General features: G+C 36.3%; 2 protein-coding genes across 4 annotated transcripts in view; one reads left to right on the top strand and one right to left on the bottom strand.

Annotated features, from left to right (window-relative positions):
* Nucleotides 1–13087, top strand: part of LOC134794319 (glutamate receptor ionotropic, kainate 2) — a 35734-nt gene extending 22647 nt beyond the window's left edge. Inside the window, exons 9-19 of one of the 3 annotated variants that reach the window (XM_063766088.1) lie at nt 703–855; nt 2597–2815; nt 6265–6515; nt 6612–6791; nt 6903–7034; nt 7629–7766; nt 8598–8796; nt 9355–9586; nt 10214–10329; nt 11077–11232; nt 12270–13087. In XM_063766088.1, the coding sequence (XP_063622158.1) occupies nt 703–855; nt 2597–2815; nt 6265–6515; nt 6612–6791; nt 6903–7034; nt 7629–7766; nt 8598–8796; nt 9355–9586; nt 10214–10329; nt 11077–11232; nt 12270–12419 (1926 nt within the window). In that variant the 3' untranslated portion in view covers nt 12420–13087. The remainder of the gene's footprint in view (nt 1–702; nt 856–2596; nt 2816–6264; nt 6516–6611; nt 6792–6902; nt 7035–7628; nt 7767–8597; nt 8797–9354; nt 9587–10213; nt 10330–11076; nt 11233–12269) is intronic. The other 2 variants (XM_063766090.1, XM_063766089.1) reach the window with 2 other exon arrangements.
* Nucleotides 13088–20439: 7352 nt separating this feature from the next.
* Nucleotides 20440–24602, bottom strand: LOC134794577 (procathepsin L-like). The gene is made up of 6 exons (XM_063766386.1): nt 24531–24602; nt 23950–24152; nt 23192–23333; nt 22166–22374; nt 21619–21814; nt 20440–20601 (listed from the first exon to the last, which is right to left on the bottom strand). The coding sequence occupies exons 1-6, from the start codon at nt 24600–24602 to the stop codon at nt 20440–20442; spliced, it is 984 nt and encodes a 327-aa protein (XP_063622456.1).
* Nucleotides 24603–25754: the final 1152 nt, after the last annotated feature.

A 25754-nucleotide genomic window follows, 5' to 3' on the forward strand; every position in this document is an offset into this window, starting at 1 on the left:
GGCTCCTATTTCTGGGCGGTTTGCCCTTCGGGCATCTGAAGCTACCTAACGAACCTAACCTACTTACCTACCTACGCTTTTTTCCCCAAAGTGTAATGTTTTCACGGACGTCTCACTAAATCAATAGGTAGGTAGGTTAGGTTCGTTAGGTAGCTTCAGATGCCCGAAGGGCAAACCGCTCAGAAATAGGAGCCCCGCTTCGCGGGGCTCCGTCTAGTTAAGTTGCGGAAGAAATGTTTTTTGAAAAGTAACAGTCCGACGAACTCCAGATTTGATGGACACCCCAGCGTTTGTCAGGCAGCGCCACGGGTGTTAAAAATGGGAACTAAAAACTGTCAAAGCGGCGGCTAATGACTCGCTGTATTACATTACGGCTAGCCGTGTTGAAGAACGTATGGCGCCGAATACATTCCGGCGGATTCTCATTCAGCCGCATTCAATCCGGCTAATCGTTAAACCGCCGCATTTCAAAACGCCCCTGTTTTTGAAAACGGCTAGCCGTAATGTAATACGGCGGATTATACGATCCGACTGCGACACATATATAACTTACTCAAAAGCTTTCAAGGTATTGATATGCTTAGTAATATTTAAAAAATATATACAAACTCTCAAGAGCCTTAACCTGCCGAAACAGGGGCCCTTTACCTTAACGATTGTCATAACGATTTGCTAAGTTGTCCCTACATTTTTTTTACACAGACGGAAACTGCGTTAATGTACGATGCCGTACATTTATTTGCGAAGGCCCTGCACGACCTGGACACGTCACAGCAAATCGACGTGCGACCTCTGTCGTGTGAAGCTGAAGACACATGGCCTCACGGTTACAGTCTCATCAATTATATGAAGATCGTAAGTATTTCTTCTGTATAGTTTAATTTGTTTTTTGTATGAAGGATTATACCTATTAAAGATATAGGTGCGAATAACGAACATGTGCCTTTAAATAGTTTGATTTCCAATGATTTAGCTGATTCCAATTTTCACTTAGTCAGTTTTCCCCAAACATAGAATTTTAAGAATCATTACACAGGTCTTTTTGTATTTATAGCCGACTTAAAATTTCATTACATACAATTTTGTTTCTTACTCGTACATTGAATCTCCGAAATCAACAGTTGGTTCTTTAGCTTTAAAATTAAGAATTTATCGGATAAAAATTGCAATTGTACTGGTTCTCGTTAATTTTCAGCATTCCGCGAAATGAATATTCATCTTCGCTATGTGAATCAACCAAATGGACAGTCGAGTAGAAAAATGGCACGGTGTGCTTGTTAAATAGTAACTAATAAAACTTAAAACAAACAGCGGGGCGAGAAATGTTTAATTAGCACCAGCAATTAAAGTTTTGCCACCTACATTCCTCGCTTCCGTCTGAATATTAGGCACCTAAATACCGAATAAAAGCCGGCTAAACAGTGAGATTAAGCATCACTTAGAGTAGAAATTAATTCAACATAGCTCTTTCTACCTCACTCATGTGTAGTATAAAGGAGACAGGATATGTACCTACTTGTTTCGAGTTGAGAATGTAGGGCGCATTAGTGGGTACTAGGATTAGTTGTCCGCATTGTTAGCGAGCTTAGCGACTGCCGGTGTTCTAACGGGGCTACTGGTCATTCATATATGAGTACCTATTACATTAAAGCTAGAACATAATTCTTATGATTCATAATTATTAACGTGAACTACGATGTTTTACATGTTTATTGTAGAAACACTTCAGTTTTATTGTGCCATCCTGCCATCAAAGTTAAACGAAAAAAAAACCTCTTTGATTAATAAACCAGGTTTTGGTTGATAAATAAATTATCAAAGCATGTCGTAGGAAGCATTCCGTTGGCGAAATTGTAAATGCACTATTCCCCCATGTCACATTGAAGTCGCGGGTTCGATTTCCGCTTTTGTTACTCTGTGCTTGTATCTTTGCACTAGTTTGTCGTTAAAAACATCTGCAAATAATAGTACAGGTAACAATATTTATAATCTGAACTATAAATCATATTTTTATTGACGTTCTTGTCAAAGATAAATCTTAATATCGCCAAGGATTTTTTGCTTGGAAGTTTACGACGCTCATTCATAAAACACCCCCGTAAAAGCTGAATGATAAAAAAATAACTTTTCTCCTTGTCATGACAGCTCTGAAGTAGGAAAATTGTATTGCAATCCCTAACTTTTTTTTGTGAATATTGAGATAGAAAACTTTGTTAGGTATCTTAGAGGTAATATTATAGTGCTTATTTGGTCATAACTTTTATTAACTGTTTATTCTCTGGTTTTCAATCCTAATGTAATGGTTCATAACATAATAATAACGTAATGTTTACCAAAGATCAATTGTTTTTGACCTTGTAAGTCACTTGAATTAATGTTATTTATTTCCCAATAAAAGACAAGACACGCACAAAAATGTTAATTTGTCTTCGGCTTGGTCTAAACTAACTTGCTAGCAGCAGTCGACAACCTATTTGCTAGAAAGGAATTCACCGAAACGTGCGGCACGAACACAATCCAAAGTTCCCACCGCAACTAAATAGTTGAACAGGCTGATTAGGTAAGTTTCACAACGCTCGTTTGTTTCAATACACAGGTAGAGATGAAGGGCTTAACCGGAGTTATAAAGTTTGACCATCAAGGATTCAGGAGCGACTTCACTCTCGACATAATAGAACTCACAAGGGACGGCCTCCAGAAAGCCGGTATTTGGAACTCCTCTGAAGGCGTAAACTATACAAGATCTTACGGCGAAAATCAGAAGCAGATTGTCGAGATCCTGCAAAACAAAACCCTAATAGTGACGACGATTTTGGTAAGTACGCACCGACATCAATCTTTTGGTAACATTTAACTACTCTCCTGAGTCCCACAAAGCCTAAATTAGCGCACACAACATTTGTGTTTACACTCTCCTAACTCACATAACGTGTAAATTACCATCACATTGCATAAGTAAGAAATATAGTCGCTTATATTATACTTATATCTATTACTTTACATCACTACCTACTTGTGAACGTATTGAGAGGTCGGCCTCGGAAGTAGATGTTGGCTTAAGAGGGGGCTTACGCAAAGTTGTAGTTTTTATATTGAACATGTTAGGTACACATTTTTACAATTCACGAATTCACGCGGAAACTATCATATTATTATATTTCCAAGGACAGACTCCAACCGAAACCAGTTGGCTCCATCGAAAAAAAAAGACGAAAACATTTATTTTTAATTGTATATCGCAAATAGTATATTGATAATTTTAGTATAAAATAGCTGGTGATATAGCCGAGGGGCGTGACGAGCAAATTATATATAAAAATTATATTCGGAGTTATTGAGGTGAAATATTAAAATAAAACCCACGCCGTGGCCAAGAGGTCAATTCTAAAGCCTGACCAGGAATTATATCTGAATACTGATCGGAATTATACTGATGCGGAATTTCATTGGAACTAATTTCTTACACTGGCAATAATTTTAATGATAGGTTGTCACTGTTGTCAGTGTCATTGTGGCGGTTTACTTGAATAATACTTAAGTGTTGAATATTAAATAATAAATGACAAGAAATGGCCAAAACTATACATAATCAAGAGCGAAACATTGTAAATAATGTTAATAATATACTGCTGGAAAAGAACCATTCGGGAAATTAAACTATTTCGCTACGAAACATATATTTCCAAATTAACATCAGAGCTGACAGGTAAACAAATCAAAATGTCATTATAGTCTGGTTATTACGACTTGTTTATTGTAGTGTTATGTTATACAAGCGAGGAATTACTTAAGTACAGTAACAAAGATGTGTTTGAAAAATATTTACTATAGGCAAAAATATACCTATATAACATACATTTTCATTTTTAGTTTTAATCTTGTGTCGATAGATGGCAATAAATTTACAGTGACTACAAAATTTACTATGACAATAACTCTCTATACACTCTATTCTCTTTACTATGGGCTTTGGAGACGATCAATTTTGTTCATTGACAATGTAGCAGCCCCTATGTAAGGTAATTTTGACCTATGTGTGACGCGTAAGAAAATACATGAATTTTATACGGTAAAAGCCGACACTAAAAAAATTTGAACACCGAATATTAGGATTCTGATTATGATTAGAGTTAATAAAAGTATGTAAGTCAAAATAACGAGTTGCCAATCCACATTGTTCAGACTATACTGAACTGTTGCCATATAAATGAGAATAATAGCGCCCTCTTGACAATGATCATATATTCCTGGTCAGGCTTTAATTAAACAATTTGTTATGGTTTTGATCTTATTATACGACCTTGACGATCGTCTTGGAGATTGGCGCGCATCTCATGTATGACTTTTAGTGCAGTAAATGAAGCAAGTTGTTGTATGGAGACCCATGCATTAATTTCTCAGTCGATGAAATTTTGCTTGGTTACTGTATAGTATGAGCCGAAACTAACATAAAAAATATCTAAAAAAAAACACTCCTAAGTTAGGTATTTAAACGTAAAACTACAAATCTGTTTATATATTGAACTGAGTAATTCCTCCGTCCAAAATTATTTTACCAAATAAGTTATTTGTATCAGTATGAAATACTACAAAAAAATCTAAATCTAATGCCCCTGGCGTGGGATGTAACATGTGTTGATACGCTGGCCCCATCCCACGTCCGGGGCTCTGCCAGGAGGCCAGGGACGGCAGCAGACGACGCCCAAATTACCAAGTGTCGCAAATATGCATTCTTGAAAACGAATTATGTATTTGCGGCACTTGCAATTGAAACTCTCGGTCCTTGGTCGTCAGACACCAAAAAACTAGTAAAAGAAATTTCTACCAAACTAGTCTGGGTGTCTGGCGACCTACGAGCTGGCGCTTTTTTTGCACAAAAACTCAGCCTTACTGTGTAGAGGGGGAACGCGGCCAGCGTCTTGGGAACAATGCCTCAGGCTAATTTAGGGCTAGATTTATAATGTATTTATTTTGTTATTTAATCTCTGTTTTAACCATTCATAAGAAAACTGTCACTTTTAACAAAAAATCTAAAACTTTTGTCAAACATGAGAATATTTTTTTATGATAATTCCTTTTTTTGTCGCTCATTTTCATCGCAAAATTGCTCTGTCATTTTTTTCTTCTTATATGATCTTAGAATATAATTTGGCGTAGTAGGTAAGAAAAAAAAAATGCATACCCAAATTTATGTATTTTAGAACTATTAAAAACTGAGAGTGGAAAACTTCTCAGCCTGATTTATTTTTAAATATGTACTAAGTAGTCACTTGAATCCAAAATATCCAAAAGAAATATCATCCCTTGTACACCCCGCTTCCTACACACTGCTCCCGATATGTTTAGTTTTTAATACGCTCGTTATTTTTTGTATGTTTTTATAGTTGAATAGAAAGACAACTGTGAACTTAATTCAGTAAATAAAATGGATAGAGAAATTTTCCACAGCGAGTAAAAAGGCAATTTCTGAAAATAGTACAGTTAGATGGTAATTTTTTTAGATTTTCATTTTGTATATAAAACTGCAATAAAATGGCATTCCAGTGAAAAAATTAGACTGAGCAATTTTCCGGTCCAAGACATGCCAAAAAATTATATTTTATTAATATTGGTATTTCTGCTGGGATATTTTTTTTGATATTTCATATATTGTTGCAATACGTTACATGAATATGTCCGGTGAAGAAAGTTTGAACGGAGCATTTTTCCGTAAAAAGATATTAACGATTTCAGACTTTAGGTATTTACTTTAATTCTATTATTATTATTATTTGGAAATTTATACAATACTTTTTATTTATTGATACTTTATCATACTGTAAAGTTTTTTCTGGCTGAGGAATTACTGCGGGGTCCACTACCTTTATTTACTACACTATTTCACTTCATTTTGCATGCACCAGTCAGCGTGAGCGATCTTCAAGGTCGTATCAAAATAAGATCTTTTGATCTTGCATAAAACGTAAACGTAAACTTGCCGTAACGAATTGTTAAATCTGAATAGGGTTCAATGTTTCGTGCGGTGCGCCATATCTTTTGTTTCCTTCTAATTTCCTAGCTCTACGTCCCCTCCTTAGCAGGTACGTTAGTATTTTGTCGCGAGTAAACGAGAAAATAAGTACCTTAAGTAAATCGCACTTGAATATAGAAAAATCACATGATGCTATGATGTAAAGCTACTTTTGCGGTCGACATATTTACTTTGACGGCAACATATTACTTACATTATTTGGTTTCACATTTACATATTCAATATTTCCATAGAGTTCTCCATATTGTATGCGGAAGGAAGCAAGCGAGAAGTTGACAGGAAATGCGCAATTCGAAGGGTACGCCATCGATCTCATTCATGAGATATCTAAAATTCTGGGCTTCAATTACACATTCAAGCTCGCTCCTGATGGCAGATACGGCTCTTTCAATCGGGAGACTAAAGAATGGGATGGAATGATAAGAGAATTGTTAGAACAGCGTGCTGACGTAGCCATTGCGGATCTAACCATTACATACGACAGGTACGTGGGTACCTACTCGAACACTTACAATATGTTTGGTACTTTATTCTCACAAAGAAAATACACATTCCGCTTTATACAATTCTTTTTTAACAGGGAGCAAGTGGTCGACTTCACAATGCCTTTCATGAACCTCGGAATTTCGGTTCTCTACCGCAAACCTATAAAGCAACCACCGAACCTGTTTTCGTTTCTCTCGCCATTGTCTTTGGACGTCTGGATTTATATGGCCACGGCATACTTGGGTGTTTCAGTGCTACTATTTATTTTGGCCAGGTACGTTCTTTCGTTCTTGCTAAAGCAAAGCCATTTAATATTTTGTAGAACACCCCTCTCGTATAAAGTAACCCACTTTTTATTCGTGTGCTAAATGCGCTAATCCAATAGGTTTACTCCGTACGAATGGCATCAAACGCGGTCGCCGGACGGAGAGAAAATGGAAAATATATTTTCACTCGCTAACTGTCTGTGGTTTGCCATTGGATCTCTAATGCAGCAGAGCTGTGACTTTTTACCCAAGTAAGATAACTAATAGAAGAATTGCGCAAAAGCGATTTTGAAAACACATTTGGCATTGGCACTAAAATGTTTCAAATGTGGTTTTAGTGTCGCTGGAGAATAGTGACCTCAGCGAAATCAATACAGTTTGAATTATGAAAAGCTAGGACGGTCGAGAATGACTCGTCCTTTTTCGAGGAATACTGTTAGGAACATCCGTAACATTTGGGTACTTTTTCCGTGCGATAGACAGAACCCTATTTTCCTAGAAAATACGCTCAGACCATCAAAAAGATAAGCGAGAGAACGCTTTGTCATTTGTCAAAGTTGTAAAATGTTAACATGCCAAATTTCTCTAAATCGTAAACTGTCAATAACTTGGAATTATGAACCAATTGATTCGCGAAAATTAAATGAGTAGTTAAGAATGATGCTTCAATATATAACTTACCTAATTATTTACTTATTGGCTATTTTCCGATTTGGACATAATTTTGAATACTTAGCAATTTTACGCCTTTGGCCTTTGTCAAATAAATGACGAAGTGCATGAAGAGCAATTGATGGTGAGCGTGAGTAATGGACAGTCATTAAATGGGCGGTATTTGGGCGCAGGTTCAGCCCGTACGAGTGGGACAGCCCGAGGAACTGTCTTGACGAGCCGCAGGTGCTGGAGAATCAATTCACTCTGTTGAACTCGCTGTGGTTCACTATCGGCTCCTTGATGCAGCAAGGTTCGGATATCGCACCGAAGTAAGTCCCATCTACTACTAACGGTTGGCTAAAATTCTGCACCCTCAGTTTTCAAGTTTCGCATACTGGCGCAAAAGGTTTCTGAAGGCACTTTGTTTGGTCCTATTCGTTAAAATGAACTAGCCGATAGTGCAAATATTCTTTCGTCTTTGTAAATACGGAAATGTAGCCTTCGGTTACTGCGAAGCTTGGATGAAGAACTCCTTTTCACTAATTAGTTTCAAAGCGACCACAACCCTTTGTGAATTTCAAGCATCGGTAGTTACTGAGTAAGTAAACCTACACCGTCCGGTTTAAATAGAGATGTTTCGGTACTTTCGATGAGCTTTGGATTCACAATAGTTAGCTATGGTTTTGACAATTTTGTTTTGGAATCCGGTATGACTGTCCGATAACAGTGCACCAGATAAGATTTCTCTGTGCTTGTGTAGTATCCATAGCTTGCTGCATCAAAATTTAAAGTTAAGTCATAGATAAGTTCTAAAGATCGATGTTACATGTCTTCAACTTATTTCTTTTTAAATTAATGTACCTACAATTCCATGCCATGCCATGTGATGTGAAATATGTAACATCGATCTCAGAAGCTACTGATATCAAAACTGATTGAAGACACATCTGAGTATTTAGTAGATAAGCTACAAAGATTCTCATTTGAGATTACATTTCACGAGTTATCGAATCACTAGACTTTCAATTCAAGTAGATGCTCAACATGTTCAAACGTTAGTTTAGTGATTTCAGCTCCTTTGAACACTTAATTTGATGTAGCGGCACTTAGAAACCTGATCAATTAAAGACTTAACTTTTGTAATCTGAATGTATTGCCAGAGCGGTTTCAACAAGAATGGTCGCTGGAATGTGGTGGTTCTTCACTTTGATCATGATATCATCGTATACTGCGAATTTGGCCGCTTTTCTGACCGTCGAACGCATGGACTCGCCTATTGAGAGCGCGGAAGATCTCGCAAAACAGACAAAAATCAAGTATGGCGCTTTGAAAGGAGGCTCCACCGCTGCTTTCTTCAGGGTAAGATTATTTTTACGATACTCGTGTAAAAAATAAAGCTGTAGACAACAAAATTAAGTATTTTGCATAATAACTTTTCACAGTTACGCATCTATTCAAGCCGAGTAAATACTCGCGTATTAGAAGCAAGCGTTAATGAAATGTAAACTAGAATTTGCGAAATTTGTTTTTGGCGTCGCTTCTCCAAATTTACGCGTCTTTGTTCTTCGAGTGACTATTTAGATGATGGATTCTTTAGATAAGTCAGTTAATAGTCTTCTAAGTAAATATATTTTCAAAGTCTTAATTAGAATATAAAGTCCTAATCTAATGCGTTGATAAAGTGACATAGTGGATTATAAGGTAATATAAAAATCGTTCATAAATTTTCATTGTCGGCCATAGTGCCGCAACTCAGTTTCTGAAGGCACACAATTTTACGTGATGACACTAATATGTTTTGCTTAAAGTTTTGACAAATAACTTATAAAAAACATATGATCAAGACGGATGAGGATAAGGCTATAATCCTATTTTTGTGTTGCTCATAAATGTCATAATTTAATTTAACTTCAACAGGATTCAAACTTCTCGACTTACCAGCGCATGTGGTCGTTTATGGAATCTGCGAGGCCGTCAGTGTTCGCGACCACCAACAAGGAGGGCGAGGAGCGTGTGATGCGAGGCAAGGGCGGGTACGCGTATTTGATGGAGTCTACGACCATCGAGTATGTGGTCGAGCGCAACTGCGACCTTACGCAGGTCGGCGGCATGCTCGACTCCAAGGGCTACGGGATCGCGATGCCACCTAGTAAGTTTTTGTTCCAAATCGTCCTTATCTAATGCCGTGCTTCTTCTTCTTCTTATATAAGGCTCCAAAGCCTATGTATCACTGCGACCATCGCTGATCTATTGTGAACGCCACCTACGTTTTTTGACATGAAAGCCAAAATTGTTTGACATGACTGATTTCAAAATCTCGTTATTTCAGCTTTCAATTAATGAAATTCCAAGAAGGTTTTAGTAAAAGTTTGCACTTCATGACTTTTATCGGTATTATCGCCGCTTTTGTTACCTTTGCTGTCGAACATTATTGTACTATTTTTATGATGCGGCCAGATGGAATTTAGGGACAGCTCCTTTGTGAAAATATGAAATGTAACAAATCAATCTAATAATATTCATCTAAGGGTGCGTGGATTCCTGACCTGACATGCATGGATTCGCCGAGTGCCAAGCCGATTATATCAAAGAAAAAAATAACTTTTTGGAATGTATGAAATAATCGGCTCGGCACTCGGCGAATCCCTGCATGTCAATGTTGGGTCGCACCCTTAGATGTATATTATTGGATTGATTTGTTACATTTCATATTTTCACAAAGGAGCTGTCACTGAATTCCATATTTTAAATGCAGAAATATTTTATCATTGTCTAGATTCCCCATACCGCACTGCTATCAGTGGTGCTGTTTTAAAACTGCAAGAGGAAGGCAAATTGCATATTCTGAAAACGAAATGGTGGAAAGAAAAAAGAGGCGGAGGATCCTGTAGGGTAAGTCTAGACGGTAACTAGGGAAATGGGGTTAGTTATTACAATTCTAAATATCAAATCAAACTGTGACTGTGTTTGTGTGACTATACTGTAACTGTTATTGGTGTAATTGAGTTGGTAGTTCGAGTTAAGTAGATGCAGTTTACACATTACATAGCGCGTCGCCGGTGGCGGAGAGTCCTCTTGCAGTTAGAAACTTTTTATCATAGTCACAAACCCGTATAAAGTTTGACTCACGCTAGATCGGGCTGGAGCTTCCGGTGCTTCGTTTTCTATGGAAATCACCACGTGATCACCGATCAGCCGTCATGGAAAATGACATGTCGGACGCTTCGGCCCAGGCTCGGCCCGGTCTAGTGTGAGTCATCCTTAAACGTGCGTCAAGCCTGGCAAAAAAAAAATCATGGTTGGATTTTTGTAATTTTAATGCACTGAAAACAATAAGTCCTGTTTTAAATTTTCCGTGTTTTACGATGAGGCGCAGAGCAATCATGCCCCGTATAGAGAAGCACTTGTTACTTGAAAATATATTTTGTTTATGGTTAATAAAGTTAAAATTAATGTGCCAATACACGTTGGCGCGACTGATTTGTTTTAAAGAAATAAAAAATGTGGTATGTTTCAAAATATTTATTAAATATATTAGATAATTCAACTACAAAAACTTGAAACAGAACTCAAGTTAGACACGATGCCTAAAATACAGGAAGCTTAACTAACTAGCTAACAAATCTCTTTGATTCCTAGGATGAGACATCAAAATCGTCGTCGACAGCAAACGAGCTGGGTCTCGCTAACGTCGGCGGCGTGTTCGTGGTGCTGATGGGCGGCATGGGTGTGGCGTGTGTCATCGCCGTCTGTGAGTTCGTGTGGAAGAGTCGCAAAGTTGCTGTGGATGAACGGGTGAGTTTACGTCATAATAATCACTTTATGGAAAAAATCAAGGTATGCAACTGGGGAAGATAATAGAAACTACAGCCATAGTAAATTTACTCTAAAGGTATGTTAAGAAGAAGAAGAAGAAGTGGCCAAGTATGCAGAGATTGAAACTTGTCTTTAACATTGTAAATGAGTGCATGATACTTATTAATTGTCAGCATCGCGCAAGTGACACTGAATAAATTACAAGTACCCAAAGTTTAGGGTGCTCAGAGCAATGCATAGTGCATTCCGAACTGTGGAAATAATAAACAAAAGCACCATTAAGTAAAATTTCCCATTGACACACGTTACAAATAAGTTATTTGTAACAACCAAATGATCAAATTTAATTTTCTTTATTGATGCTAGAACGAACATTTACGACTTCTATGGAATTAGGTTAATAATAGGGCCCTACCTATAACGATAATATTGATAATGAACTAACAATGTCACACTAATAATTACCAACATGTTTATTTATTTGTTTCAGTTCTTCTTTTTATATTTTTTGTTTCATCGTTAACTTTATTTTGTTTTAGGTTTATTTTTAGTCAGCACATGGGTAAATCTTTACGATTTAATAATGGTATTTGGCTAACATCTGCGTTTGTGACTCCAGTAGAGTAGATTAGGTACTTTTGTAAATATGTATTAGTAGTAACATAGTCATATGAGTGAGTCAAGATGCGCGCGAACTTTTTTTTATCTGTATTGTGAAACTTGACAGCCAGACATGGGTAGCATAGCACTTTCAACAAGTACTTTTTGGACAGTACGCACTAAAGCAGTTTTAGCAGGGTATGCACTATGCAGCCGTGGTTAACGCTATTTAAGATGAAGTAGGTAGATCTCATAATATATTTATTTATTTTCCTAATGCCGCCGATAACACTATTTATTTATTTTCCTAATGCCGCCTTATATCGGAACTACAGAAAGAAGAGGTACAATTTTTCTAACTAATAATGAGTTTTTTGTAATAAATTTGAAACTGTACCGTGGCTTTGTGTGGTCAGGCTTCACTGTGTTCGGAAATGGCCTCGGAGCTGCGATCGGCGCTCAAGTGTCCAAGCGGCGCGGCGGGGGGCAACTCCTCAGGCCCAAGGGATGGGGCCTCCTCTCCATATCTGCACTATGGCTTTAGCACCAAGAGCCAGCTTCACTAGCGGCCAACATCCGCCTCCTCGTCCCCGAGCGACGTGTAGGCGATCAAGGACTTGTGAGAGTGACTGTGACCATCTGATGAGCTAGCACCGTCCTAGGGTGACATAAATAATTCCATTCTTACTAGCAAGTGTAAGAGGGCATGCTTTATATCAGACACAAATGCGGTGCTAGTTCCTCTGAATCTTGTAAATATCTAACTCATATCTCGATAGTACGTATTGTATAGCTGTAAGGGTATAATCAATGTTAACGTGACAATTTTCTTAGCAGAATTGAGAGTCAGACTTTATTATCGTGTAAAAAGTGAAGTAGGTAGTTTAATTGAATATGAACTCGTTTGACACGTCGGTTGTTTTATTTTAGAACGTTAATTTATTGAAATGTTTATAAATGGTTTATGACTTTTATATTAAGATCAGTGAGTAGCAGCGCATTATAAGGCAGGACCGTTAAAATCCTACAACTTTTGTGTTTGTGTTTTACTGTAGGGAAAATTATATTGCTTTCTGTCGGGAAAAGATTCTAAGTAAAATTATATAAACACAAAAGTTCTAGCATGTACATAATACGGTCTTGCCTTATTAGAAAATTTTCCTCCATTAATTAAATCAAAATGTTTGAATAAGATTGTCTTCAGATGAAGATAATAATACGTAATGATGTCAGAAGAAGGTAAAGTTTTTTTTATAAAATTGTTGTAAATAGATACAATAATACTGCCATTTTTGTGAAAATATTTGATAGTTTTATTGGTGTGGATTATACATTAAAAATATGGGATAACACCCTTTCATCGACTGGTGATAATTATCTTTACAGATAATTATACTACCTACACGGTCTTGTCAGAAAACGAAAGGCTAATCTTGATGCTAAAGTCATAGATATAATAATATGATATTTGCCAAAACTAAGGCCAAAAATACATAATATATGTACCTATTTGCACATTTTTTTTACTTTATTACAATAAGTGGATAAAAAACTGTTTTGGACGCAACAAATGTTAGAGTCGAAAAGGTAAATAATTAGCTATGTAAATTGAGAAATTTTTTATCCAAACAATTTTGAAATTGTATACTTAAATTTCATATAAAAAAATTTTGGAATTCGTGTTAACTCAGTGCTACGCTGCCATCCGTATGCCGCGGCGGTAAAGAAACCTATTTGACCTATTCAACTACGGAACCCTAAAAACGATGAATGTTATGATACTACATGTTAGTTCTAAAAGGTCATATTGGGTTCTAATTAAATGTATGTCTTTGATTTTTTTTCCAAACTGCTTTGTATGATCGATTATGTATGCTGTAAATAGCTTTCTTACAATTTTCCGCCCTTCTCAAATCGGACACCGGCGTCGCTCTGAATTAAACCCAAATTAGAAATAACTTTAGAGATACGTGTATAAAAGGAGCAATATATAAATGATAACACATACAATAAAATGACCATTAAATTGAAATAATGTACTAATTAGTGTTACCCGACTTATTAATAATAGACAGGTTGCGATTTGAGATTTGACCGAATGAGCAGATGATATTGTAGAATCTACAATACTATCTACAATGTAGATCAAAGTACATAAAGATAACGATTGAGATAAAAAAAATGTAACGAACACACTGAAATCGAACTACCACTACGAAATTCTCAGTGAAATTTAGCCTAATAATTGTGAAACTTCAAATATCACAGCCTAATTAAACGGAGAGATTGCAAAGATTTGGCCAAAAAGCAATTTGATGATCTGCTCAAATTGTGCCAAAAAAACTTCGACTAAATTTACTATGTAATAATAAGTTTCTAAGTTTACGTTTCAACCTCGACAACAACAACAACCAATACTCAATTTTAAATTAATAAATACTTTTAATAAGGTGTTTAGTTTCATTTTATGATAAAATAATGATTCTCGGTATATTAAAATGGCCAATTGCCGTCTAGGCGTCTAATTATCGAATAACCACAATCGTAAAATGAAATCATATTTTCACAACGAAGCGCATGTTTATATAAGTTGATTGTTGTTGATTTCTACCTCATGATAATATACTTACTACAAAACAAAGCTTATAATGTTTATCATAATGACAATGACAATAGCTTAATCCCTAGTCTCATAATAAAATTATGCAAATGTGTCTACCTTTTAAACGTTTATACAGCTAACACAAATATTAACAGTAATAGTAAGTAAAATACCCTAAAAGCAATTCATAAAGATAATTACTCCCAGATTTCTCTATTACGCTTATAACGGCGTTGGCTGAACTAATAAAACTCCTGAATATAAAGATAAGAAATCGGGTAAAGTTAACCCACGTTCATAGCGCTTTTACTACTTTTATACGATGTAGGTGCGCAAAACTTGTTACCTACTGTGTTCATTTATACGAGCTCGTAAAAGGTAGTACCTATCAAATATTGCCTTGTCATGAAATAAACAGCCTTTTATTTTATTTTAAGTGCGCTGCGACAGGTCGTTATTGTGCTGTTACATACTGGAAATGGAAAAGCTGTATGAAACCGATTTGATTGTTATTTCATTTATTGGTACAGTAAACAATCTAACGGCAAATAAAGTTACCGTAAAATGGGGTGAGTAGGGTCAAAACTGAAATTCAAACCTCGATAACATTTTATTTTTACATATGAAAACTGAATGGTGTATATAATAAGTGTTCCGGACGTTTGTATTTTAGTTTTTATTTTATTTTGGGTAGTTCCATTTCATAACTTTGACGATAAAGAGGAAAACCCACCTCACCCCGTAGTGCCTCGTATTTGGGGTGAGAGGGGTTTTCATACAAAGGTGATTTTGGAAGATTGTTGGATCGATTTTTTTTATTATGCGTATTACTATAGCTCCATTTTAAATTGGAATACATTATTTTTGTAGCAGTAGCCTTAAAATCCCTTCTCACCCCCCTCTCAAACCTTCTCTCCCCATTACCCACCTCTCCCCGCGAAACCTACTCACCCCGTTTTACGGTACATTACGTTTTGATTTTCGTGCGATTATGATAATACAATATGACATACAGAAAATATTCACGATGCTTGCAGAAATATTATGTCATGTCTACTTGAGCATACTCTGTACGAAAAATGCATGATTCATTTTGAATAGTGAAACTTGTCACTGCGCCAGTTTGCATAATATATTAATCGCCATGTAACTAATGCCGTCTTGTAAGTAGTTATTCTTAATACAGAAAACTAGCTTTTCAGTTAGGTCAACAGAGAAAAAAAATTATTGTAATGATACACATTTTTCCCTAGTCGGCACTGTATCTTGTAAAAACTAGACGCAAATTTAAAAACAAAGCTTGCAATGTTTTAATTTGAGCATTGTCTGTAAGGTCCCAGGGGCACAATAGAAGCATACGTCCCGCCTGAACATGATACGAATGTATGATAGCCCCGGGTGCGAGTGTTCGTTACACGTAGTGATGTGTGTGGGAATATTCCCCTATATATTAGGGCATATTAATCGAAAAGTTGAACATTAAGCATTTTCTGCAAGGTCTCAGGGGCACAATAGAAGCATACGTCGCTGAACACGAGAGCCACGGGCTCGAAAGCTGTATATAAATAGATGTTATACACTACAGAAAAAGTGACCAAGCCTCCGGTGGTCGAGGCCAGAATTAAACCGGGTTCTGCAACTTACGTGGCTAAAGTCCTGACGACTAAACCACTCGGTCACGGCGGTACCCGTCCCAAATTCTCGAGTATATGCAATCTTAAAAAGGCTAGGCGACGTTGACCAACTCTTTAAGGGCAAGCCGTACACGCTTGTCCCTCCTATACGATATCCTATATGGCATAGCGAGAGAGATGGTGGTGATTTTAATGAATATTCATAAATTTGATTTCTGGGAACTACCTAGTGTTTTGTCTTAAGAACAGTACCATGGGAATATTTTCCGTGGCCTGTAGAATATATTCTTTTAGTCTGGAATAATTAAGAAGTTATCTAGTCAATGCTAATGACCCTATTTACAAAAACATATTTTGCAAGATACTAGGTAGTAAAGTTTTCAAAAAAACATAACTTTTAAAGACGAATAATTATACTTAATTGTGTTGTTTTGAAACAAACCTTTGAAACATAAACGTATAGAGAATTAAAATACTCCGTAACCGTAATCCTTTGAGTTGAATATTCTGGGAACGGCACAGCACTAGTTACACTTCGTATATTTGGTGGGACAAAGGCGTATCTGGCTAGAATAGTCATAGTTAGGCCATTGTCCCACTAAGTTACTACATGTTGTGTTGTCTGAACAGTGTGCTCCATTACTCTCTCTCACCCAGTCGCAATTTCAGTGGAACCTGTGTTGAGTGTACTCTCCAATTACGGAGGATTATTATTTATTAATAGTAGGTCTTGCTACTCTACTTTCAGTTTTAGGGATTATAAATATTAAATTTAAGGTAAATAGGCATGTCTGCATCGGACCCTTGGCGATATCGGTCGTTTATTCTGCTAATGTTTGGCGATGATATATTCAAAGACAATTTTGGTATATAATCTGATTTTAGACACACTGGTAGTACTGGCTAATAAAAGGCGATTTAGTGCGATCGTCCACTTTCGTCTTAAATCACGTGACACTGGGACATCACTCGACTGAAATTTCAAACTAACCTCGATCGCGCTACCCCTTGGGAATATTAGACCAGATTGCAACCGCTCGAAATGTGATTATTACGCTTATTTGCGGTGATTATATACGTATTTCGAAGCATTGTTTACTAGTGAATACAAAATGAAATGATGGGAGGTAATATACCTCCTTAAACATGGTATAATAATATACTCCGCCTGGTACTCTATTCCCGTCTTTTCTAGGTCACCTAACTGACACAAGCCTACGTCATCATGCGACAGCGCTATATGATAATATGCGATAGCGCTATATATAGCGGCCATGTTATTGTGACGTAGGCCTGTGTCACTCTGGGAATAGAAGACCATGTTTTATTAGACCATGTACTTAAATAATGCATTAAGTACATAACTTTACACCTGATATCGTTACTTTCTGGTAAATGTGATCATGAGAAATTGAACACAAATAGAAACATATTGATGATAACACTCGGTTTACAAAAACAGGAGCTAATGCTTTTCAAGAGTATAAGTACTTACCTATGTTTATATTATAATTTTATCATGCCGGTTATAGGTGAATGCACTATGTTAGGTATCATTAGATTAGACGATGTAGTGGAAGTATTTTTACATTCACGATATAATTAATAAAAATCTAAGTTATCTAAGATAATGTTTAATAATAGTGAAAGTAAAAAAAAAAATCTAAGTTATTTGTTTTCTTCTTCTTTATGACAGCAGACAAATTAATTATTATTTATTTCTTTCTTAGCCTGTTGTGTCTAACTGCTGGGCAAATAGTTCCCTCTCTTTCTTCCACGTACCTCAGACTAAAAAATTCAACAACAAGATATTAATTTTGGTAAAAATGTTGGAATGCATCTAGGTGCTTACCTAGATTAATTTAGTTAGTTAGTCTTGCATATTAATCAAAAAGACATACTTATTTAACAGAAAACATCTACCTAATAATTGTAATATACTCGTAGGTACATTAATTTATAACCTATAATATTTGGAGTCCCACTGTTGAGCAAAGGCCTTCCCCCTCGATCTCTATCCGTCTCGGCACACCCCGGACACTGGCGGTCAAATGTATGAAACAAACGCGTTCCTACGCACACAGTCTAAGCTCGTGTGGGTGAACGCGTACCATGCTTGTGTGAGTGAGATAAGACGGGCTAGGGTTCCCGCCATTTTGTTGTCAAGTTCGATGACCTCAATGACTCAAAACTCATTGCGCGAATTAGGAAGAAATAAGAATCGTATTATGTTGTAAGGTGGGTATCTAAGCTCGATTTATACAATAGTTTCCTATTTTGAATCAGTATAAACGAAGTAACAACATTTTTGTAAGGAAATTCAGGCCACCAAAATATTACGTAAGTTGAAAACATGATTTTTTGTTCATATAGATATTGTGATGTTTTCAGTGTGATCTGATAGGTTTAGGTCTAAAACAGAAAGGGTAAAAGAAATACTAAACATAAGTACCTATTGTAAGTTGGTATTCTACTAAAACATAAAACACTTTAAAAATAACTGGGTATATATGTACTTGCCTTGATTCATCCAATGGGAATCTGTAGAACTTTCTTTTAGTTTTGTCGTTTATAGAGCTTAACAACCGTACACAGCACAACACACGCCCATTGCAAAAAGATTTGTAAATTTGTTTAATATTTTACGTGGCCTCCGCTCTGCGCACCGCGTCGTCGCGTCCTTGCCAGCCGGTAACTGAGAGGTAACCGAGAGCGGGTGAGCGGCACTTTCAGCGGGAGGCAGGGAGTGTCCATACTGTACGTTAGTACTATTTATTATACTGTGGTCTCGGCGGTTTACTAACGAATGGGCCAATAACGTTTCCCAAAGTATCACATCCCAAACTATGTTTCCCAAATTATCATTTCCCAAAAAAATGTTTGGCAAAACAACTTATCGCAATTTTTCAGTTAGCAATAGCCTTTTTTGGCAAGTTATTGTTTAGCAAATAATTACTTGGACAAGTTTCATTTTACCAAGTATTATTTAGTCAAATAAGCATAACATTGCATGGCATATTATATGTACGAGTATATACATACCAATAGATATTTTTATTTTTGTTTTATTTGAAATACTTAATCCCAACCTTGGTATTTTTATCATTTTGGTTATGTTTTACGCATACCTACGGATGTGATTAGTTGAACCATAAACATTATAATTTTTAAGAAAAAAAAACCGTTTTCTATGGGGGCCCGTGAAAGATTATTGTAGATGGTGCACTATATAGAAAAGGAGGTAAAACCACCCACTTTTCTAGTAGCATTTCGTTTCTGTAAGGGTCTTAGTTCTAGCCTAACCTAACCCACTTCTCTGATAGCAGTTCGGTTCTGTGAGGATCGCAGTTCGAACCTAAACAAACCCACTTTTCTAGTAGCATTTCGTTTTTGTAAGGCTCGCAGTTTTAACCTAACCTAACCCACTTAACGGCTTTTTTGGAATATAATATTACCCAATAAAAATCGTTTGCTAAATATTTTTTTGTCCTAACAACATTTGACAAAGTAAAATCATGCCAAGTGATAATTTGACCAAATAAATTATATGCGAAGTGTAACTTTGCTAAAGGTTCCTTTGGGAAATGAAACAATTGCGATAAGTTTGTTGGGAAGTGAAATTTGGCAAAAGGTATTTGGCCCAAACGAAAGTACACCGGTCTCGGCTTTGAGCAATCTCCGGCCAGACAGTGAGTTATAATTATTAGAACATAGTGAGATAAGTATAACAAATATAATTTATTAGATAAAGAAACCGTTTATTTCAAAGAAAGTACTTAATTCTAATTACATTGACGTGCAAAATCTTTAATATGATAATATTATTATGTGCGTAACTCGTGTTATGGTAAAATTAAATTATTCTTAATTGATAGGTTTATTTACCTACTTGCTTTACCAGTACGTATGTTTCCTTAACATTATTAAATTATTTATCAAATCCCTACTTAATATTATAAATACGAAAGTAATTTACTCTGTCTACTAACTCGTATTAATAGTAGTAGTAGTAGTAAACTCTTTATTGTACAAAAATACATAAGTATTAAAAATAATATACAATTAGTAAGAAGTACAAAGGCGAACTTATCCCTTTGAGGATCCTTTCGTTTCCTTTTTTGATTAACGTACTGAACCGATTTAGTTGAAGTTTGGCATGGAAATAGTCTGTCTGTTGTTTCCATGATATTCGTGATAACACTTATTCTATGTAAGGATATACCATAGAACACCGGATATTATTAGTTAAAGGGGCTAAAAGAGGGATGGTTATTACTAAGGAACAAGGAAGTACTTAGCTAGTAAATTACATAGATGTTCTAACTTAAAATATTTTTTACAATACAGTGTTTAAACCGTCGGGTAAGAGGCCACGCTAGCGATGCCGCAGTGGTTTCCGCGGTTCCGCGCCATCTTGATGTATCCGTCGAGTCCCCACGACTTGCCCCACGAGTTCTTGACCAGCCAGTAGTCTCCTCCGCGTGGGTCAGTGCCGTAACCGACAACTAGAACCTGTCAATAATAATCAGTATGTAGGTAAGCTGACACAAATAATGAAATACGGATTGAAATTATATCGTGGTAGACCCGTTTGTGTAATGTATTGCATGGTATAATAATATACTCCGCCTGGTACTCCATTCCGAGATTCGCGTATGACCTAACTGACACGCGCCTACGTCATCATGCTGTTTACAGGTTCTCAAACTTTGAAATGTGGGAGAATTTTAACCAACGGTGAAAATTATTTTAACGGCATTAATTTTAAGTTATTCATGTAGAAGCATAGTAAAATAAAACAAATCTAATGTATTAAATTAAACTTTATTTATCTATACAAGACAAACGTTTGAAAAACTAATTCACAGTTACACATTAATTACCAAGCTTACGGCGTGAAAAGTTTGGAAAACACTGCGACTGCTGACACTGATGAGCGAGAAGGAAATAACAATTAACACGCGTTCGACAAGGATGACGGTCAGGGCATGAAGTTATCTAGATCCGAATTGTCAAATGTGCACAGCGCTATCCTGTGTTGCCAGTAGTATAAACAGAATTACCCGAAAGTCTGAAATTTCTTTCGTGAATCGGAAGATATTGCTAACGAGTAATTAAAAATGACGTGTTATTGTAAAATTTAAGCTAAAATACATAATGAAAATTATAAAATTATAAAGAAATATTTTAACTTATTAACCATAGGTATAATGTACCCATGTAACATGTTATGTTGGAATAAAGTGGCAATGTTATTGTGACGTAGGCCCGTGTCACTCTGGGAATGGAAGACCATGTTTTATTAGACCATGATGTATTGCATTTTAGTTAACGATTCAGTTTATTCGTTTTAAACTGGGATTAACTACATAGAAAAGAAGATACAGTAGCACATTATTAAAGATTTTTATGACCTACATCACACAAATTTTGACGCTACCAGATTTTTACGAAAAAAGTTAGAGGTATCCAAGACAGTTTTACAGTATCTTGTAAAGTACAGATTTCCACACTGTCCCAAAAACTTACGGCATGGTCAGGACTGTTAGTCCTACAAGTTTGTTCATAATACACCCCCTCCGCGTACTGTTGGAACGTGTTGGGTGCATCGATGGCGACGGCTATAGGCCCTATCGTTGCCACTGCGTCCATCAACTTCCCTTCGTCTCCTTGCGGTATGGACACGTAACCGGTGCAAGTGGCGGCGGCGTTTCTAGAGTTGTATCTGAAGAAAAAAATAAGCTTAAAAAATGTTTTGATAGCCCTAGATAAAATTCGAGTAGAGCATTGGCACGAATCTGATCTTTCTGATATGATAACTTCGGTATGTTTTTTTGTGATGTGGACAGGTACCTATACTCTTTCTTTTTATGATATTATAAGTAATATGTTTAAAATATTTTCAAATATCATATGTAGCAAGAACTTACTCTAAACTAGAGTCCGTATACGCTATGTTTGCACCGACATGGAATTTGCTGTGTAAATTTATCGTGGTGTGACTCTTACTAGTAAAGTATCTCCAAAGGAAAGCTCATCCTGTTCTAGCTACTCTCAATCCTGACTTCATTCTGACCTGCACTGTTGTTGATCGGCCTGGTAGGGGTAGGACGCGTCCCCACTGATCCCGCCGTTGTCCTTGATGTACTGGAAGGCGCTGTTCATCCAGCCGCCGTTGCAACCGTTGTTGCCGTACTTGTTCGTACAACAGTCGATCAAGTTTTGCTCCGATAAGGACACCAGTCGTTTGGTTTTGATGGCTGTTTGGCCTTCGAGAGCGCCGGTCTGTTGAGCAAAAGAGTATGTTTGTTAGATATGTCACGACCACTTGTTTCCCCAGAAAAGTAGGTACCTATGTATACTTAGTTTGTTAGGGTACTTGACAATAGCACAAAATAATCAATTATTTCGTCCAATCCACAGTAGAACGAATGATAGTATTCATGAATGAAAATATTAGGTACTTAACCATACAAGTTATTACAACTGTGATTCTAAACTTGTTTCTATAAAATAAAATAAATAAAATAAATATTAGGGAACATCTTACACAGATCAACCTAGCCCCAAACTAAGCAAAGCTTGTACTATGGGTGCTAGGCGACGATATACATACTTATATACATAAATACATACTTATATACAAAGATTACAACCATGACTCAGGAACAAATATCTGTGTTATCACACAAATAAATGCCCTTACTGGGATTCGAACCCAGGACCATCGGCTTCGCAGGCAGAGTCACTACCCACTAGGCCAGACCGGTCGTCAATTCTATGCAACAATTTTTCCGAAATTTTATTTTCTCGTTCAATAATGTGAAAAATAGAAATGTACAATGTTTTCTGCGGGCGTTCAAATCAAACTTCGGCTTTTGAAAGCGTGGTTAATTTCCTGGTTTACCTACTCCTGAAACTCGCCTTTCCGGCTCGTTTGAACGGGTTTCCTTTCAATAGGTTTAATATTGATCAACGGGCTTTTTATGTTTGTACTTTTATCGTCTGGTATCAATGCCATCACGTTCTAACAAGTGTTACCTTTTTCGTACTAGTCATAACGCTTATCGATTTTTTAAAAGTTGCAATTCAGAAAACTTACAGCACTGAAGGCCCAACAGGAGCCGCACTGCTTCTGGTCCTTGACATCCGTAACCACGCCCCGCTGACGCCAGTCTACCGTCGCGGGGTAGTCTGCCAACATAGGTGTCCTGAAGGGCTTTGTGTGATTCGCAGCATCACGACTGAAGGTAGATAAGCAAAAAAAATTGGACATTGTTTTAATGGGACAGAAAATTCTTACTCAATCGTTTCATGGAGCTCTAGTGTTAAGAAAATCATTATTATATTACATGGGTACTGAATCTCAGATAAGTACCCAAGTTAGTTAACTAACTTAACTTTATGCTAACTTTATGTCCAGGAAAATAATTTCGGAGCGTATTTAGTTACTTTAATACACAAAGTGCAGCAGGTAAATTGCAGCATTATTTTTTTCTTCTTATTCTAATTCTTATCCTGTTCTATTTTAATGTCGAAAATTAAAATAGAACAGGATAATCAAAAAAATAATGTTCGAGGTAGACGCAAAAGTGATGATGAGTGCGCTTGTGTTTATATAGTTAGGTACCAACGGACAAAGAATTTAATTTCCTACCCATTTTGTACTTTGTTCCAGTGACAACAGTATGAAGTATCTAGACTTTTATATTGATTGTCACTGTGGCAATGGCAAGGTGCGAAATGGATCGGAATTTAAATTCTTTGACTGTACCTACCTACTTGGACTCTACTTGAAATCATTGCATTTTTGAAGTAGGTAAGTGCCCATCTATTTATTAGAAAATCCCAATCACTTACGCGACTCGGTAAATGAAACCTTTCATTTTCTTGTTGAATTCGGGCCCCATCATGTCGCAATACTTGTTCATTTTTAGTTTGTATGAGCGCATCCCTTTTTCGTACATTTCATTGTGCTTTGCTATCTTGTATTTGTTCAGGGCGTAAACGCCCATGCGGTGACGGTCTTCCGATTTGGACGTGTAGTGCTTGTCGTACTGCAACTGAAACCGGAGTAAGATAGTAGTTTATTAAGTATTTCATTATTATAGTTCATTAAGTATTACGACTCCTTTAAGTCGCTATGGAAGGACTGCTGAGGTATTCTTGAGTGACTACAATTTGGGGAAATCTCAAGAAAGTGCAAGCGGTATCCTTGAGTTTCAAGTACCCATTGGCTAAGCGGGCGAGTCGTTGGTCACCGACTAGGTATAGGAAAAATTGTACACAGATACAGTTCCTACATTAGCAGGTTTGGAATTTGAAGTTGTCTACTAAGATTGCCTAAGAAGTAGTTAAGATAAGATATAATGTTAGTAAAAAGTACACTTTTAAATTATAAATTCTTAGTAGAATAAATTATAAAAATCTGAATTATTTACCTTGAAATCTTCCCACTCCTCATGGACAATGTCTTCGAAGGTAAAATGGTGACGACGAGCCACAGCCGTCATCACGCATAGAAGTAGAATGAATGGTTGCATTCTGATAAGGTAGGTATCATACAAAAATACAGTTTATCATTTTGGGCAATGAACAACTAATGTAATAGTGCAAAGGTTTTGATACAAAAGTAGTAAATAAAATAGACCACCTTCAATTATGAAATGTTAATGTTCTTTTATAGTTTTTTACTCTGGATTCTTTCTTATACGTATATATACATTTCTTTACACCTTACGGAGTAAATATAATTAGGATATTCTACGCAAAAGTATAAATACCATAGCTTGTTTTAAAATAGAAGATAAAACAATACTCTTTTTTTTTGGGCAGTCGTGTAAAATAGAGGTTAATGTATCTGTCTTGTCTATAGAACTAAAACTTCACTATATTATGATACATCTTTAAGATAACTAACTAATATATAGAGTTAGGACAATTTATCGCAAAAATAAATATTGTATGAAACATGATACATTTTTTTTTAACCATTTTGAAGTATAATCTGGAAATTTTATAAAGATACTGTGTACTGTGTACATGTGTACATGAGTAAATAATAATAAATAATCTTGTCCTATTTTGAGATATAAATGATTTTTGATGGTTATGCGATGATTTGTCCCATCACTGCTAATATTGTATCAAAATAAAAATATACCTGAGATTTTGTTCCGCTAATATACGACGACTAGGTGGCTGCCAAGTATGGGAGTCACCTTATTTTTGTCAAACTTTGGCAGTTATGTACTTTTATATGCACTTAATCCTTTAAGAGCTGAAAGAAAGAAAAATATGGTATGACTTATAAAAGGACTGGGATATCCATATCGACGTTTTGTTTATAAAGTGTTATCGACTTTAGGGTAAATGCACCAAGTATTTACTTGCCGACACATCTATAGTACCAGGGAATAAAAATATAAATGTGCTTAGAAATAAGTGTGCCTCGCAAAATTCTTTTACAATAATAATAACTCCACGATGAAATTCGGCCACGGCGACTACTACTGTCAATCCCGGTGCTGTCGCTGGTGTGCTTGCAAGTGGATGACGTAGCCAAAGAGAATTTAGACTGGAGGAATATTGTCAAAGTAAATTATGTAGTCAGTACATTTACTGCCATCTTTCGACACAAATTATTAAAACACAAACGTCATTTG

Source organism: Cydia splendana, chromosome 10 (genome assembly GCF_910591565.1).
Source record: "Cydia splendana chromosome 10, ilCydSple1.2, whole genome shotgun sequence".
Classification (NCBI taxonomy): Eukaryota; Metazoa; Arthropoda; class Insecta; order Lepidoptera; family Tortricidae; genus Cydia; species Cydia splendana.